We start from the raw sequence: 13,805 nt of genomic DNA, 5'->3' as shown, positions 1-13,805 counted from the left end.
ACTTTTTTTTTTGTTTTTGTTTTTTTTTTGCTATTTGTAAAATACAATCTCCCCTCTCTTTTTAAAGGATATATATATATAGGGGATCCCTGGGTGGCTCAGCGGTTTAGCTCCTGCCTTTGGCCCAGGGCGTGATCCTGGAGTCCCGGGATCGAGTCCCGGGATCGAGTTCCGCATCGGGCTCCGGGCATGGAGCCTGCTTCTCCCTCCTCCTGTGTCTCTGCTTCTCTCTTTCTCTGTCTATCATAAATAAATAAATAAATAAATAAATAAATAAATAAATCTTTAAAAAAATAAAAGATATATATATTTCATTTTTATTTATTTTTATTTAAATTCCATTATAGTTAACCTACATGTTCAATTAGTTTTAGGGGTACAATATAGTCATTCAATAATTCTATGCATTACTAGGGTATATATATATTTAAAATATTTTATTTATCTATTCACGAGAGACACAGAGAGGCAGAGACACAGGCAGAGGAAGAAGCAAGCTCCCTGTGGGGAGCCGAATGTGGGACTCGATCCCGGGACCCTGAGATCACGACCTAAGCCCAAGGCTACTTGACTACTGAGCCACCTAGGTGCCCCAGGGCATATTTTTAAGGTACAATTTACATACAGAGACATTCGCCCTTTCTAGTGTAAAGTCCTGAGATTTTTGACAAACGTATATAGATAGTCATGTAACCACCACCATGATGGAGAACCAAAGCCTTCCATCACCCCCTAAACCTCCCTTGTGCTCCCTTGTGGTGAACCTCTTCCTCAATTCCAGCTTCTGGCAACCCCGATCTGTTTTCTGTCCTCTGTAGCTTTGCCTTTTCTATGATATCATATAAATGGAATCATACAGTAGGTAGCCTTTCAAGTCTGGCTATTTCGCTAAATGTATTTGAGATGCATCCATGTACTTCATTACTCTATCGCTGAGTGATATTTCGCTGTCTGGATATATCAGTTTGTCTGTTCCCTAATGGAGGGGCATCTGGGTTGTTTTTAGTTTTAAGTGATTACAAATAAAGCCATTATGAATATTCTTTTTAAAAACATTTAAAAATATTTTATTTATTTGAGAGAGAGAGAGCACAAGCAGGGGGAGCAGCAGAGAGAGAGGGAGAAGCAGACTCCTTGCTGAGCAGGGAGCCTGACTAGGGGCTCAATCCCAGGACCCCAGGGTCATGACCTGGAACTGAAGGCAGATGCTTAACTCACCAAGCCACCCAGGTGCCCCCATTATAACTATTCTTTTTTTGTTGTTTTTAAAAGATTTTTATTTATTTATTCAGACACACACACACACACACACACACACAGAGAGAGAGAGAGAGAGAGAGAGAGAGACAGGCAGAGGGAGAAAGCAGGCTCCATGCAGGGAGCCCAACGTGGGACTCAATCCCAGGTCTCCAGGATCACGCTCTGGGCCGAAGGCGGCGCTAAACCTCTGAGCCACACGGGCTGCCCTACAACTATTCTTATACAGGTTTTTGTACAAACACAACTATCATTTCACTTGAGTACACACCTAGGAGTGGCACTGCTGAGTCACATGGTAAGTGTATGTTTAAGTTTGCTAAAAACTGGGGGGGCACCTGGCTGGCTTAGTCAGGAAAGTGTGCAACTTTTGGTCTTGGGATTGTGAGTTCAAGCCCCACACTGGGTACAGAGATTGCTTAAAAATTTTAAAAAGTCTTAAAAAAAGAAAAACAACACCAAGGAGCATCTGGGGGGCTCAGTCAGTTAAGTGTCTGCCTTGAGCTCAGGTCATGATCTCAGGTCCTGGGATTGAGCCCTGCATTGGGATCCTTGCTCAGCAGATTTTCTAACAACTAATGATTCTGAGTATCTTTTCAAACGTTTATTGGCCATTTGTATATCTTCTTTGGTGTTCGAAACTCTCGGCTTTTGAAAAAAAAGGGGTGGTTTATTTTCTCATTTTTGCATTTTGAGAGTTCTTTATATATTCTAGCTATATGTCCTTTATCAGATATGAGATTTGAAAATATTTTCTCCCATTCAGTGGATTGTCTTTTTCATTCTGGTAATTGTGTTTTTTTCAGAGGGCAGAAATTTTTAATTTCGCAGTCACTTCTTGCTTTGTTGTAAGCAGCGATATTTTTCTATTTCTGTTCAGCTGGTTTATATAAGGCAATGGAGTTTCTCACAGAGGCAGAACCAAGCAAGTGGGACACACTGACAAGCAGGTGTGCCCATTGTTTTCACATGTGTCCAAAGTCTGGAGGTCAAGGGACATCTTGGGGAAGGTGGCCTGGCAACCCAGATTTTCTCAGTGTGTGATCATCAGACCAGCAGCGTGGACACCACCTAGAAGCTTGTTAGAAGTGTGGCACCTGCGTTGTAACGGGATGCCCGGGTCCTTAACACACACTAGAATTTGAGGAAAAACCAACAATGGCTTTCACAGACATAAAAGGGAAACCACCTTGCAGCTCATGGACACTTGCCGTTGACATATTCTAGCAACACCAGGGGCCCAGGAGCTCACCGTAAAGGAGATTCGCACTGGTGTGTGCAGCAGGGAGAGCCAGCCTGGGGTAGGACTGTTTCTGGGGGTTGTAGAGACAGCAGAGCAAGTCCCTGTGGACCGACGAGGAGCGACAAATAAGCCTGTGTGAGTCTGAGTCCACAGTCTCCAGGTCAGCCCTGCCTGTGGTCACCGAGAGGCTATTGTCCCATCTGGGATGTCCAGGCACGCACGCTGTCAGGTCGGACGGTGGGCATTTTCCTTTTCAGAAATCTCCCAGCCTGGCACTCCATTCCGCTTCCGCTCTGTACCTGTGCCAGCAAGTTATCATTACATCTATCTATCTATCTATCTATCTATCTATCTATCTATCTATCATCTATCTATCATCTATCTATCATCTATCATCTCTACACGTAGGGCATCTGGGTGGCTTAGTCAGTTAAACATCTGCCTGCGGCTCAGGTTATGATATCGAGGGCTCCTGCTCAGCAAGGAGCCTGCTTTTCTGTCTGCCTCTACCCCTCTCTGTCTCTCATGAATAAATAAATAAAAATCTTTAAAAAAAGTAACCTCTACAGGTTCAAGCCCCAACGTGGGGCTTGAACTCACAACCTCAATTTCAAGAGTCACAAGCTCCACCTTCTGAGTCTCAAATTATCATTATATTTTGACCGCTTGGCTTCCTTTCTTTTGTAGAATTGTCCCTCTCCAAGTCCATGTGGCTCTGGTGGGCTGTCGGCCAGGGTGTCCACCTCCCACCTCAGAGGTGGACACGTAACCCCGTTAAGGCCAGGCAGACTGTGGGATTTGGAATCCCAACCAGGAATAGACAAGGATGGAGGGGGCTAGGGGTGTACTGTGGGCAGAGGGCCAGCTCCTGTAATGATTCACCCGTGCGCCCCACTCCTGCTTAGTTCTAGCCTGGACCCTCGACTTCCTGTCCGAGTCTGTGTTCTCTCACTTTTGCCCCCAAGACATTCTTTTTGCCTGACTTAGTCTGGGTCCCTGCTTGTGACCAGACAACTCCCACTGATACACAATCACGTCGCTGTGTGTACAGGCCTGCTGCCGGCCTGTGAGGCCCCTCTGTGCCTCCACCCTTGTGGTTGACACGCAGCCCCTCTGAATAGATAGATGTTGGAGTGGTTGTCTTGGGGGAGTTGCATCTTAACGAGATACCCAACAAAGTGCCTCTTCCTCCAGGTCAGGGGGCCCCCTTGGAGGGATGTCAGTTATTGAGCAGACTGGACCTCAGTTCTCCCTCCCCACCGCCATCCAAGCTCTGTGTGTGTGCTTGTGCAGTGCACATCCTGCACAGCCTTCTGTGGAGACCCTGTTATCAGGTCCCCCACCCTTCCCTTCTGCTCTCTTCTCGTCCTTCCACCTGCCAGTTTACCTCTTTTAAGCATTTACTTGGATGGCATCAAGGCTGATAACAGCCATGTTTACTTTTGTGACCATAGTTAAGTCTTCCGTGCTTTGTCTATCTGTTGATTCTAAAAGTTGAAACTCAATTAACAGTGTTTACCTTAGATATTGTGACCACATAAATAGCTTTCATTGCAGACCTAATAATCGCTAAGATTGCATTTCCTTTCTTAGACTACTTTTCATTACCTTTTAGAAAACAACACCTGATACATTCACAGGATCACATGAATTATATGTTAGTTATAAATGATTATTATATAATGAATACCTGTGCATCAATCACCTGACTCAGGAACTGATAACCTATTATCAATAACATGTAGGTACCAGTGCCATTCTCCCTCCCTGTCATTCCCTGTCACTCCCTTGCCTCTTCTGGGAAATAACCACTGTTCTATATTTTGCATTTATTAGTCCACTGATTTTTGCTTTTCATTCATATTTTGAAAAGTTTATTATTTGGGGATACCTGGGTGGCTCAGTGGTACAATTGCTAGTAATGTAGACTCAAAATTATAAGATTCAAAACTTCAATCCAGCTTCATTTAAAATCAAAAGAAAGGGATGCCTGAATGGCTCAGGGGTTGAGCATCTGTCTTTGGCTCAGGGCATGATCCTGGGGTCCTGGGATCAAGTCCTACATTGGGCTCCCCGCAGGGAGCCTGCTTCTCTCTCTGCCTCTCTCTCTGTGTCTCTCATGAATAAATAAATAAAAATAGAAAAAAATATTTAGAGAGGGGTGGGGAGGAGCAGAGGGAAAGGGAGAGAGAGAGAATCTTTTTTTTTTTTAAATTTTTATTTTTTTTATTTTTTTATTTTATTTTATTTTTTTTGAGAGAGAGAATCTTAAGCAGGTTCCACTCCCAGCACCAAGCCCCAGGCATGGCTTGATCTCACCACCCTGAGATCACCACCTGAGCTGAAATTAAGAGTCGGGTGCTTAACCGACTGAGCCACCCAGACGCCCCTGATATTCATTTTTATTGTTTTTAAAATATTTATTTATTTATTTATTTGTTCATTTCTAAGCGATCTCTATGTCCAATGCTCGAACTCACGACCTCAAAATCAAGAGTTGCATGCTGCTCCCACCGAGCCAGCTGGGTGTCCCTCTGCTGATTTTTTTAAAACCTCACTGTGCAATCATAGCAGTATGTGTGCCTAAACAATGTTTTGCTTAGTTGTGTTTGTTGACCAGCTCTATACAAACTATATCATATTTACAGTGTAGTCTTTTAGGAGTTAACCGTCTTTCAGGAAACATTGTATTTCCAAGGTTCTCCCATGCTGTTAGAACTGCTTGTTAGGGGCGCTTGGGGGCTCAGCCTCTTAAGCGCTGCCTTCAGGTCTGGTCCTGATCTGGAGGAGCCTGCCTCTCCCTTTCCCTCACCCCCACCCCGTGCTTTCTCTCTCTAATAAATAAATAAAATCTTTTAAAAAATCATAATGTAATAATAACCACTATCACTTTCTGGGAATTTAATATGAAGACATGAGTGTCTTTTATTATCTCATTTGATATTCATCTTTTAAAAGATTTATTTATTTGACAGACAGAGTGAGTACAAGAGGGTGGGGTGGGGAGGCAGAGTGAGAAGCAGGCCCCTGCTGAGCAGGGAGCCTGATGCAGGGCTCGATCCCAGGACCCCAGGGTGATGACCTGAGCCGAAGGTGGACGTTCAACCACTGAGGCACCCATGCGCCCCTTGATTTATTTATTTATTTATTTATTTATTTATTTACTTATTTATTCATTCATGATAGACATAGAGATAGAGGGAGCGAGGCAGAGACACAGGAGGAGGGAGAAGCAGGGTCCATGCCAGGAGCCCGACGCGGGAGGACTCCATCCCGGGACTCCAGGGTTGCGCCCTGGGCCAAAGGCCAGAGCTAAACCGCTGAGCCACCCAGGGATCCCTCACGCCTCTTCATTTAATATTCAAACCAAGTATCACTGTCCCTGTGTTACAGATCAGTAAACTGAGGGATGCAGAAGCTATAGGCTATAGGCAGGTTCACAGGCCCATGGTCTTCTCTGTGCCAACTGGAGCCCCAAACCTGTGTTCTTCACCCCATGTATCACTGCCTCCACAGAGTAAACCAACTCGGTGGGATTCAAACTCACATCCCAAATCTGAAAGGATTTTTCCCTGGGGAGAGCTTCTGGGGTCTGAGGTCTAGAAGCCACTACCATCAGGCTGCCCCCAGGGGTCTCTGAATCATTTACCTGTAACTTAAAAGGGAAGTTAGAAAAAAATTTCAGATTGTGGGGTGCCTGGCTGGCTCTTAGGACTGGGGCTGCCACGGTGGCCCCTCCCCCACTTGACACTCCCCCCCTTCCCACCTCCCCCTCCCCTGGGGTCGGGAATATTCCATGGCAGTTACGGCCCCTGTCCTACTGAGTGGGTCTTTCCCAGATGCCAGGCCGTGCGATGCAAAGTGCTCTGCTAGAGAAAAATATTTAAAAGATGAGGGACCACTGTGCCCAGCGGGGGAGGGGGGAGATGGGGTGGAGGAGACAAGGGGAGACGGTGGGTGTTCAGGATGTGGGCCGCGGACTTTAGGGGCGAGCTCCCTGGGGTGGGGGGCGAGGAAAGGATGAGCAACAGAGACCTGGAAAAGAAGCGGGGGGCTGGGAAGCAGGACAAGGAGGAGTGGAGTCTGGAGCAGGAGGTGAAGGTGCAGAACTGGCTGTCGGGCTCGGACCGCAATGGGCAGGCGTGCGGGGAGCACTGCTCCGAGCCGCGGAGGATCTCCGTGCTGCCCATGTGGTGGAGGATCACGCACAGCTCCCGCTGGATAGCGCAGGTGGGCGCCTCGGAGCTCAGCCTCCTGGCCTTCGCCCTGCTGCTGGTCATGGTCTTCTCCAAGAGGTGGCTGCACCCCTCCCGGAGCCGCTTCTACCAGCGCTGGCCGCGCAACGTCAGCACCGGCATCTACACGTCGGCCCACGTCATGTCCATGGGGCTCCTGCAGATCTGCAGGCTGAAGAGCTGTTTCCCCTCGGAGAACGGGAAAGGTGGGCCCCTCTGCGCCCCCCACCCCACCCCAGGGCCCGGCTGTCAGGGGGAATTTCCATCCTCTAGGCTTGCGGGGCGCCAGAGCTTGGGGAGGAGTCCGCAGGCTGCTCTACCCTCCCTGGCCCTGGCCCTGGTGCCAGCCTGCTTTCCCCCTCTGCCGCAGTCTCTGCTGCTCTAGGCCAGCTCTGGGTTTCCGTGTCTTTCCTTCCCAGCATCCTGTGGCCTTTCACTGCCGGTTCTAGTCCCGGCTCCCAGCCTTTCTCAGCTCTTATGCCAAAGCAGAGTTTTGGATCTCTGTTCCAGGTCTTCATGCTCTTAACATTAAAAAAAGAAGAAGAAGAAAGAAAGAAGAAAGAAAAAAAGACTCTTGTTTGGAGACATATTATTATTATTTTTTAAGATTTTATTTATTTATTCATGAGAGACATACAGACACACAGAGGCAGAGACACAGGCAGAGGGAGAAGCAGGGTCCCTGCCCGGACCCCGATGTGGGACTCGATCCCAGGACCCCAGGGTCATGCCCTGAGCTGAAGGCAGGTGCTCAATCACTGAGCCACCCAGGTGTCCCTATCATATTTTTTTAAAAAAGATTTATTTATTTATTAGAGAGAGAGAGAGAGAGAGAGAGAGAGAATCTCAAACAGGCTCCATGCTGAGTGCAGAGCCTGGGCTTAATCTCACCACCCTGAGATCATGACCTGATCCCAAACCAAGAGTCGGATGCTTACACAACTGTGCCTCCCAGACGCACCCCCATATCCTTTTTATTTATTTTTTATATTTTATTTATTCATGAGAGACACAAGGAGAGAGAGGCAGAGACACAGGCAGAGGGAGAAGCAGGCTCCACGCAGGGAGCCGGATGTGGGACTCGATCCCGGGATGCCAGGATCATGTCCTGGGCTGAAGGCAAATGCTCAACTGCTGAGCCACCCAGGCATCCCCCCTCATATCCTTTTCAAATGAACACACAATGATCCAACATATGGGTACAGTATATTTAACAAATCTCTCCTTGGACATATAAGTATCTGTGTAAAGAAGATCCCTGAACACAGATTTTAGTGCCACTTTTGGATTATTTCCTTACCATAAAATCCAAGAAGCATTGTTGAGTCAAGTGGCCTTAACCATTTACATTATTTCTGATATTTTGTGCCAGATGACTCATCAGAAACACTGCCCTGTGGTAGTGTGTGAGAGCACCTCTTCTCTCTAAATCTTTTCCTATACCAGGTATCGTCAATTTTGTCTCCATCTTTGCTTATTTGATAGATTACCAAGTCACATTTACTTTGCGATTCTTCGTATGGAGCTTCATGGGTATATTGGACTTTTCTATTTCTTCTTTTGAGAATTATAGTTCAAGTCCTCTGTCCGTTTTCCATTTTTGTATGGTTGGGATTATCAAACAATCTCCATATCAAGAATCCTGGCCTAAATAATGAGTGAAAGTGATATTCCATTGTTATCTCACATGCACATTTCTGAGGCGCCCGGGTGGCTCAGTCGGTTAAGCGTCTGACTCGATTTCAGCTCAGCTCCTGATCTCAGGGTCTCGAGATTGAGCCCCATGTCGGGCTCTGTGCTCAGTGAGGAGTCTGCTAGAATCTCTCTCTCCCTCTGCCCCTCCCTCTGTAAGCTCTCTCAAAGAAATAGATAAATCTTTAAGAAAAATGTGCATTTCTTCAGTTAACTTTTTCTCATGTTCATCAGGTGACTTTTTTTCCTCTGTGAATCCTAAGTTCGTTCTATTTTCTTGTTTTCTACAGATAGTTTTAAGCTGTGGACGAATCACCCAGTCTTTGGCGTGGCCATTATAACCTTCTGCCTGGCGCTGGGGCTGGGCTTTGTCTTCACCATCTGGCTGCACCTGCCGTACCTACCTGGTCTTCAGAGACTGCCTTTCTTTAGCTGGATTGGGACAATCATGAGCTTCTTTGAAGGTATCCCCTGGCTCTGGAAATGGTTCTTAGTTTCTCCCAAACCACATCTTCCTGGGCACTTCTCCCTCTTCCTTTCTTTAGGGGTACAGAAGGGGTTTGAGGGGTGATGGCTGAACAGAACTGGTAGTCATGGAGAACTGAGTTCCATCATTTCCCAGTCCCTGGAGAGGTGGGGTTGGAGGGGTTGATGGTTGAAGCCCCTGGTTTGTGGCTGCGGCCCAACAAGTGAGGGAGAATCCCTGTGGGATCCTTAGGTAAGGACAAGATCTCTCTGGTTCTTGTCTCCTAGTTATCCTTACTTTCTTCACCCTCCTGTTGTTCCCTATTAACCTCTGGATCTTTGAGTTGAAGAAGAATTTATCAATCCCCATCGGCTGGAGCTATTTCATAGGCTGGCTGGTGTTTTTCCTCTATGTCACCTGTGGTGAGTGGCCCGAGGGCCCTGGGAAGCAGGGGACTCGGGTGATTAATGGCAGAAGAAGTGCGCAGGGATGGGGCTGGCAATGCCCAGGGACAGGGTCTTGGGGATTTATCTTCCCTTTGGCTTCACCTCACTGGCCACTTTCCTCCTGTTCTTCAAATTTCCTCTTCCCCATCCCTTTGTGCTTTTCCAGCGGCCCTTTGCTACTTCAACCATAAACATTTCTGGAGCGTGATTATGAACCATCCCCGTGGCACCATGTTTTGCAGCAACAGCTCCAGCCCCAAACAAAATCTTCTGAAGAAGCTGATAGTCTCAAACACCTCGATCAAGCAGGGAGAAACCCTGAATCCTGAGCAAAAGAATGGATCTCTGTAGCCTTGTTGGAAATCCTGGCACCATGTTGTGCCCATTCACCTGAATCCCTGTCCTCATCCTTTCTCACAGCCTTGGGGGGATTGGCTTTCATCACTGCAAGGAACTAGAGAGGGAGGACATTAGGTCATCTTTGTGCTTCTCCTCCTTGTTCTGGCCTCCTTACAGCATGTGTGATGTGGAATAAATTGTCTCTTGTTTATCACATCTGGCTGTTGTTGAGACAACTCAAAGAAGGAGAGGAAGGGAGAAAGAACAACTTTGTTTCCCAATCCTTAGACTTGCCCAATTTCTACCATAGCACACTTGTAAACAGATGTTTCAAGAGCTAAGCCTCTTTTAACTTTGCTCCCTCAATCTCAACATTTGTTAATAGGGGGACTGATCAGGAGAGAGATATCACTTATTATTTTTTTAAATAATGATTTTATTTATTCCTGAGAGACACAGAGAGGCAGAGACACAGGCAGATGGAGAAGCAGGATTCACGCTAGGAGCCTGATGTGGGACTCGATCCTGGGACCCTGGGATCATGCCCTGAGCTGAAGGCAGACAATCAACCACTGGGCCACCCAGGTGTCCCGAGAGATGACTTATGAACTAGTTGGTTTATTCATAGTGAACAACTCAAGAGCAAACCAGCTCCGAGGTAAGAGGCAGGTACCTGGGGTGTGGCTGTACTGTATGCGTTGGGCAGCAATCCCACCTTCTGTGTCCTGATTGGGTGACTGAGAAGTCCCAGAGCTCTGTGCCTGGGTGCCACCTCCACCATACCCATCTCCATCACCCCTTCACCATCACTACCACCTCCATTACTACCACCTCTGCTCTGGCTACAGCTCTCTACCCAAGCCTCCCAAGTTCTCCATCCTGTAACAGCAGTAATAAAACATGACAAGAAGGAAAATATTAAGAGTTAAGACCTAAGCTCAAGAGACAAATTGCACCTTTGGGTTATGAACTCAGTTTCATGAACACAGGCAGCGCCTGTCTCAGGCAGCGCTGGCAGTGACTGTTGGGATTCAGACATCCTGTACAGAAAGGCTGGCCTCCCAAGACAGCAGCTATAAGTGATCTTTGTCAGATGGAGCCATCATGCCAGCCAGTTGGAGGAGGGAAGGGACAAATTATGAGTGGATTGGATATGTATTATTAGGTTGAACCATATGATACTGCTGTTCTAGGAGTTAAATGCTGGTGATTTAATATGGTTCAACCTAGTATGTATGGCTGATTTCTATTTGGTTCTGAGGCTCTTTTTAAGATTATTTTTACTACACCTGACCTGCAGTAGTGGAATTCCTTTTTTTTTTTTTTTAAAAGATTTTATTTATTCATGAGACACACACACACACACACACACACACACACACACAGAGGCAGAGGGAAGCAGGCTCCATGCAGGGAGCCCGACATGGGACTCGATCCTGGGTCTCCAGGATCACGCCCTGGGTCAAAGGCGGTGCTAAACCGCTGAGCCACCAGGGCTGCCCAGTAGTGGAATTCCTAACTTAGTTCCAAGCAAACGGTCTGAGCGAAGAATCAAATATATGGGCTTGAAATTTGGGCAGAATAGGCATTGCACAAATCCCCATTCATGATCCACCTTATACTCCTTCCCCCTGGTAGCAAGGATTTATGGAAGGACTTGAATTGAATTAATCATCCTGGGGGAAGGGACATCAAACAAAGTGATGTCATGACCTCTGCTATATATACATAATTGGAGAAGGGATTTTGTAATTTGGAAGAAGCCATAAACTCAAATGCCTACAGAGACTAGGCAGGTAGCATAGATAAAGGGGGCTATGCTTCCATCTGTATATAATTTCCCTCCTCTGATAAAGACATGGTATATTATCTATTGCTGGATAACAAATTACTCTGAACTTAATGGCCTAAAATAATAAATATTACATTATCTGACATAGTTTCTGGGATCAGGAATCCGGGAACAGCTTAGCTGAATGGTTCTTGCTCAGGGTCTCACATGAGGTTATAGTCAAAATGTCAGACAGGGCTGCAGACATCCGAAGGCTTGACTGGGGCTGGAGGACCTACTTCCATTGTGGTTCACTCATGATTGTTGGCAGTTCCTTGCCACAAGGGTCTCTTCATGGGCTACTAGGTTGTTGAGAGCTAATATCCCCCAAAGTGGTGATCTAAGTGGAGCAAGGGAGAAGGAAGGAAGAAGAGGAAGCGCCAGTGCCCTTTATGACCAAGTCTTGGAAGAAATATAGTTACTTTCACCATGTTCTGTTTGTTGGAAGCCGGTCATTACATCCACTCTGCACTCAAGAGGAGGGGAATTAAGTTTCACCTCTCCAGGGGAAGAATACCAAGAATCTGTGGATATATTTTAAAACTACCACATTCTGCCTTCTGGTCACAAATTATTTACATTCCTCCTACATGTAAGACACATTCACCTCTCTCAAGGTTCGAAAATCTTCATCCCAGTAGAGTGTCAACCAGCAAAAAGTTCAGAATTTGGGGTGCCTGGGTGGCTCAGTGGTTGAATGTCTGTCTTTGGCTCAGGTCGTGATCCCAGGGTCCTGGGAACGAGTCCCAAGACCCCTGGGATTGTAGTCCTGGAGGCCAGGGATCAAGTCCTGGGATGGTTCTCCCTCTGCCTCTCTCTGTGTCCCTTATGAATAAATAAATAAAATCTTTTAAAAAGTTCAGAATTCTATTGTGTTGTAAATGAGGAACTAAGTCCTTCTCATAGGGTCTTTAAGGATTATTCCAACAAAGCTGTGGAAGTTGCACTCACAGAGGTATATAAAAGTGGAGGACTCATTATATCCATAGGTCCTAGAACAGGGAGGCATGATGTTCCACATGGAGACCACATAGAAGGAGTGCCCAGAGATCAGACTCAACCACACAGTTGCGGAGCTGAGAGAGTGAGGACCCATGGCCAAGTGCCTTTATTGGGATCAGAGTGGAGCACACAAGCAAATGTATGAGGGAATTTCACTAGTGCATTTGAATGTTACTAGGTTGTAGCCAAGGGAGGGCAAGAAGGAGAACTTGTGGCAGGAACCAGCCTCATCACACTGGTGCACCTGCCTATCTGGTGAGGTGTTAACAGCCTAATTGTGGAGATGTTGAGGCATCAGGCAAATATGAGGTTTTAAGAATTTATGATATACTTGCCATCTGCTATGGGCTCAATTGTGTCTCTTCCCAAATTCGGATGTTGAAGCCCTAACCCCCAGTACCGCAAAACATAACTATTTGGAGATGGGATCTTTAAGGATGGGATTAAGATGGGTGAGTGGCCTTCATTTAACCTGAGTGGTGTCCTTATAAGAAAAGGAGATTAGGAACATAAAAGGACACCAGGTATATGCATGCACACAGGAAGGATCAAGAGCACTACTAAGAAGGTGCTCATCTGCAAGCCAGGTCAGAGAGGTTTCAAAAGAAACTAAGCCTATTGCACTTGATCTTGGACTTCCAGCCTCTGGAACTGTGAGAAAATAAATTTTTGTTGTTTAAACCATCTAGTCTCTGGTACTTTGTTATGGCAGCCTCAGCAAACCAATACACCACCTAAATTAGGTCCAGGTACACATGAGGCTCTTTGGATGTAATGCCTCAAGTTCAGTTGCTCTCAATCTGAATATCTGTGACCTACGGAGACATGTGACCATCCCCCACATATCCAGAAAACAATGGCAGGACAGTCAAGGGGTAACTTTTACAGACGTTACTGCTTAAAAAGGGGGACAGTGACATATAACGAACATTGAGTAGTGTATAGAATTATCAAATCACTATGTTGTACACTTGAAGCTAATATAACACTGAGGGGGCAGAGGAGGGATGAGGAGCACACAGGAGTCACTGGTCCATAGCAGTTTTGAAATCCAGCTGGGGGAAAAATGTTGAAACTTCCTTGATTAAGACTCAGTCCTATTTCTGCCCAGCTGTGTCTCCATGTTTTTTTTAATTTTTTTTTGTTTGTTTGTTTTTTGTTTTTAGACATAACAAGCATGCCATAAAATTTACCATTTTAAAGTACATGAATTCAGTGGTTTTAGTATATCCATAATGGGCAGCCATCACCACTATAATTCCAGAACACTTCACTGATCTTCCCCCGTTTCCCA

General features: G+C 46.2%; 1 protein-coding gene across 1 annotated transcript; it reads left to right on the top strand.

Moving 5' to 3' along the window:
• Nucleotides 1–6,307: 6,307 nt before the first annotated feature.
• ODF4 (outer dense fiber of sperm tails 4) lies at nt 6,308–9,892 on the top strand. The gene is made up of 4 exons (XM_077892698.1): nt 6,308–6,941; nt 8,718–8,891; nt 9,181–9,315; nt 9,506–9,892. The coding sequence occupies exons 1-4, from the start codon at nt 6,467–6,469 to the stop codon at nt 9,688–9,690; spliced, it is 969 nt and encodes a 322-aa protein (XP_077748824.1). The 5' UTR covers nt 6,308–6,466; the 3' UTR covers nt 9,691–9,892.
• Nucleotides 9,893–13,805: the final 3,913 nt, after the last annotated feature.

The sequence above is a fragment of the Canis aureus genome, chromosome 3 (assembly GCF_053574225.1).
Source record: "Canis aureus isolate CA01 chromosome 3, VMU_Caureus_v.1.0, whole genome shotgun sequence".
Lineage (NCBI taxonomy): Eukaryota > Metazoa > Chordata > Mammalia > Carnivora > Canidae > Canis > Canis aureus.
The sequence above is the reverse complement of the archived record's forward strand: the minus strand, read 5'-3'. Positions and strand labels throughout refer to the sequence as shown.

Excerpts from the sequence above, each read along its gene's own strand:
- ODF4 (XM_077892698.1), top strand. The coding sequence starts at position 6,467 with ATGTGGGCCGCGGACTTTAGGGGCGAGCTCCCTGGGGTGGGGGGCGAG. Across the intron at positions 6,942-8,717 it reads CCCCTCGGAGAACGGGAAAG|ATAGTTTTAAGCTGTGGACG; the intron begins GTGGGCCCCTCT and ends TGTTTTCTACAG. Across the intron at positions 9,316-9,505 it reads TTTCCTCTATGTCACCTGTG|CGGCCCTTTGCTACTTCAAC; the intron begins GTGAGTGGCCCG and ends GTGCTTTTCCAG.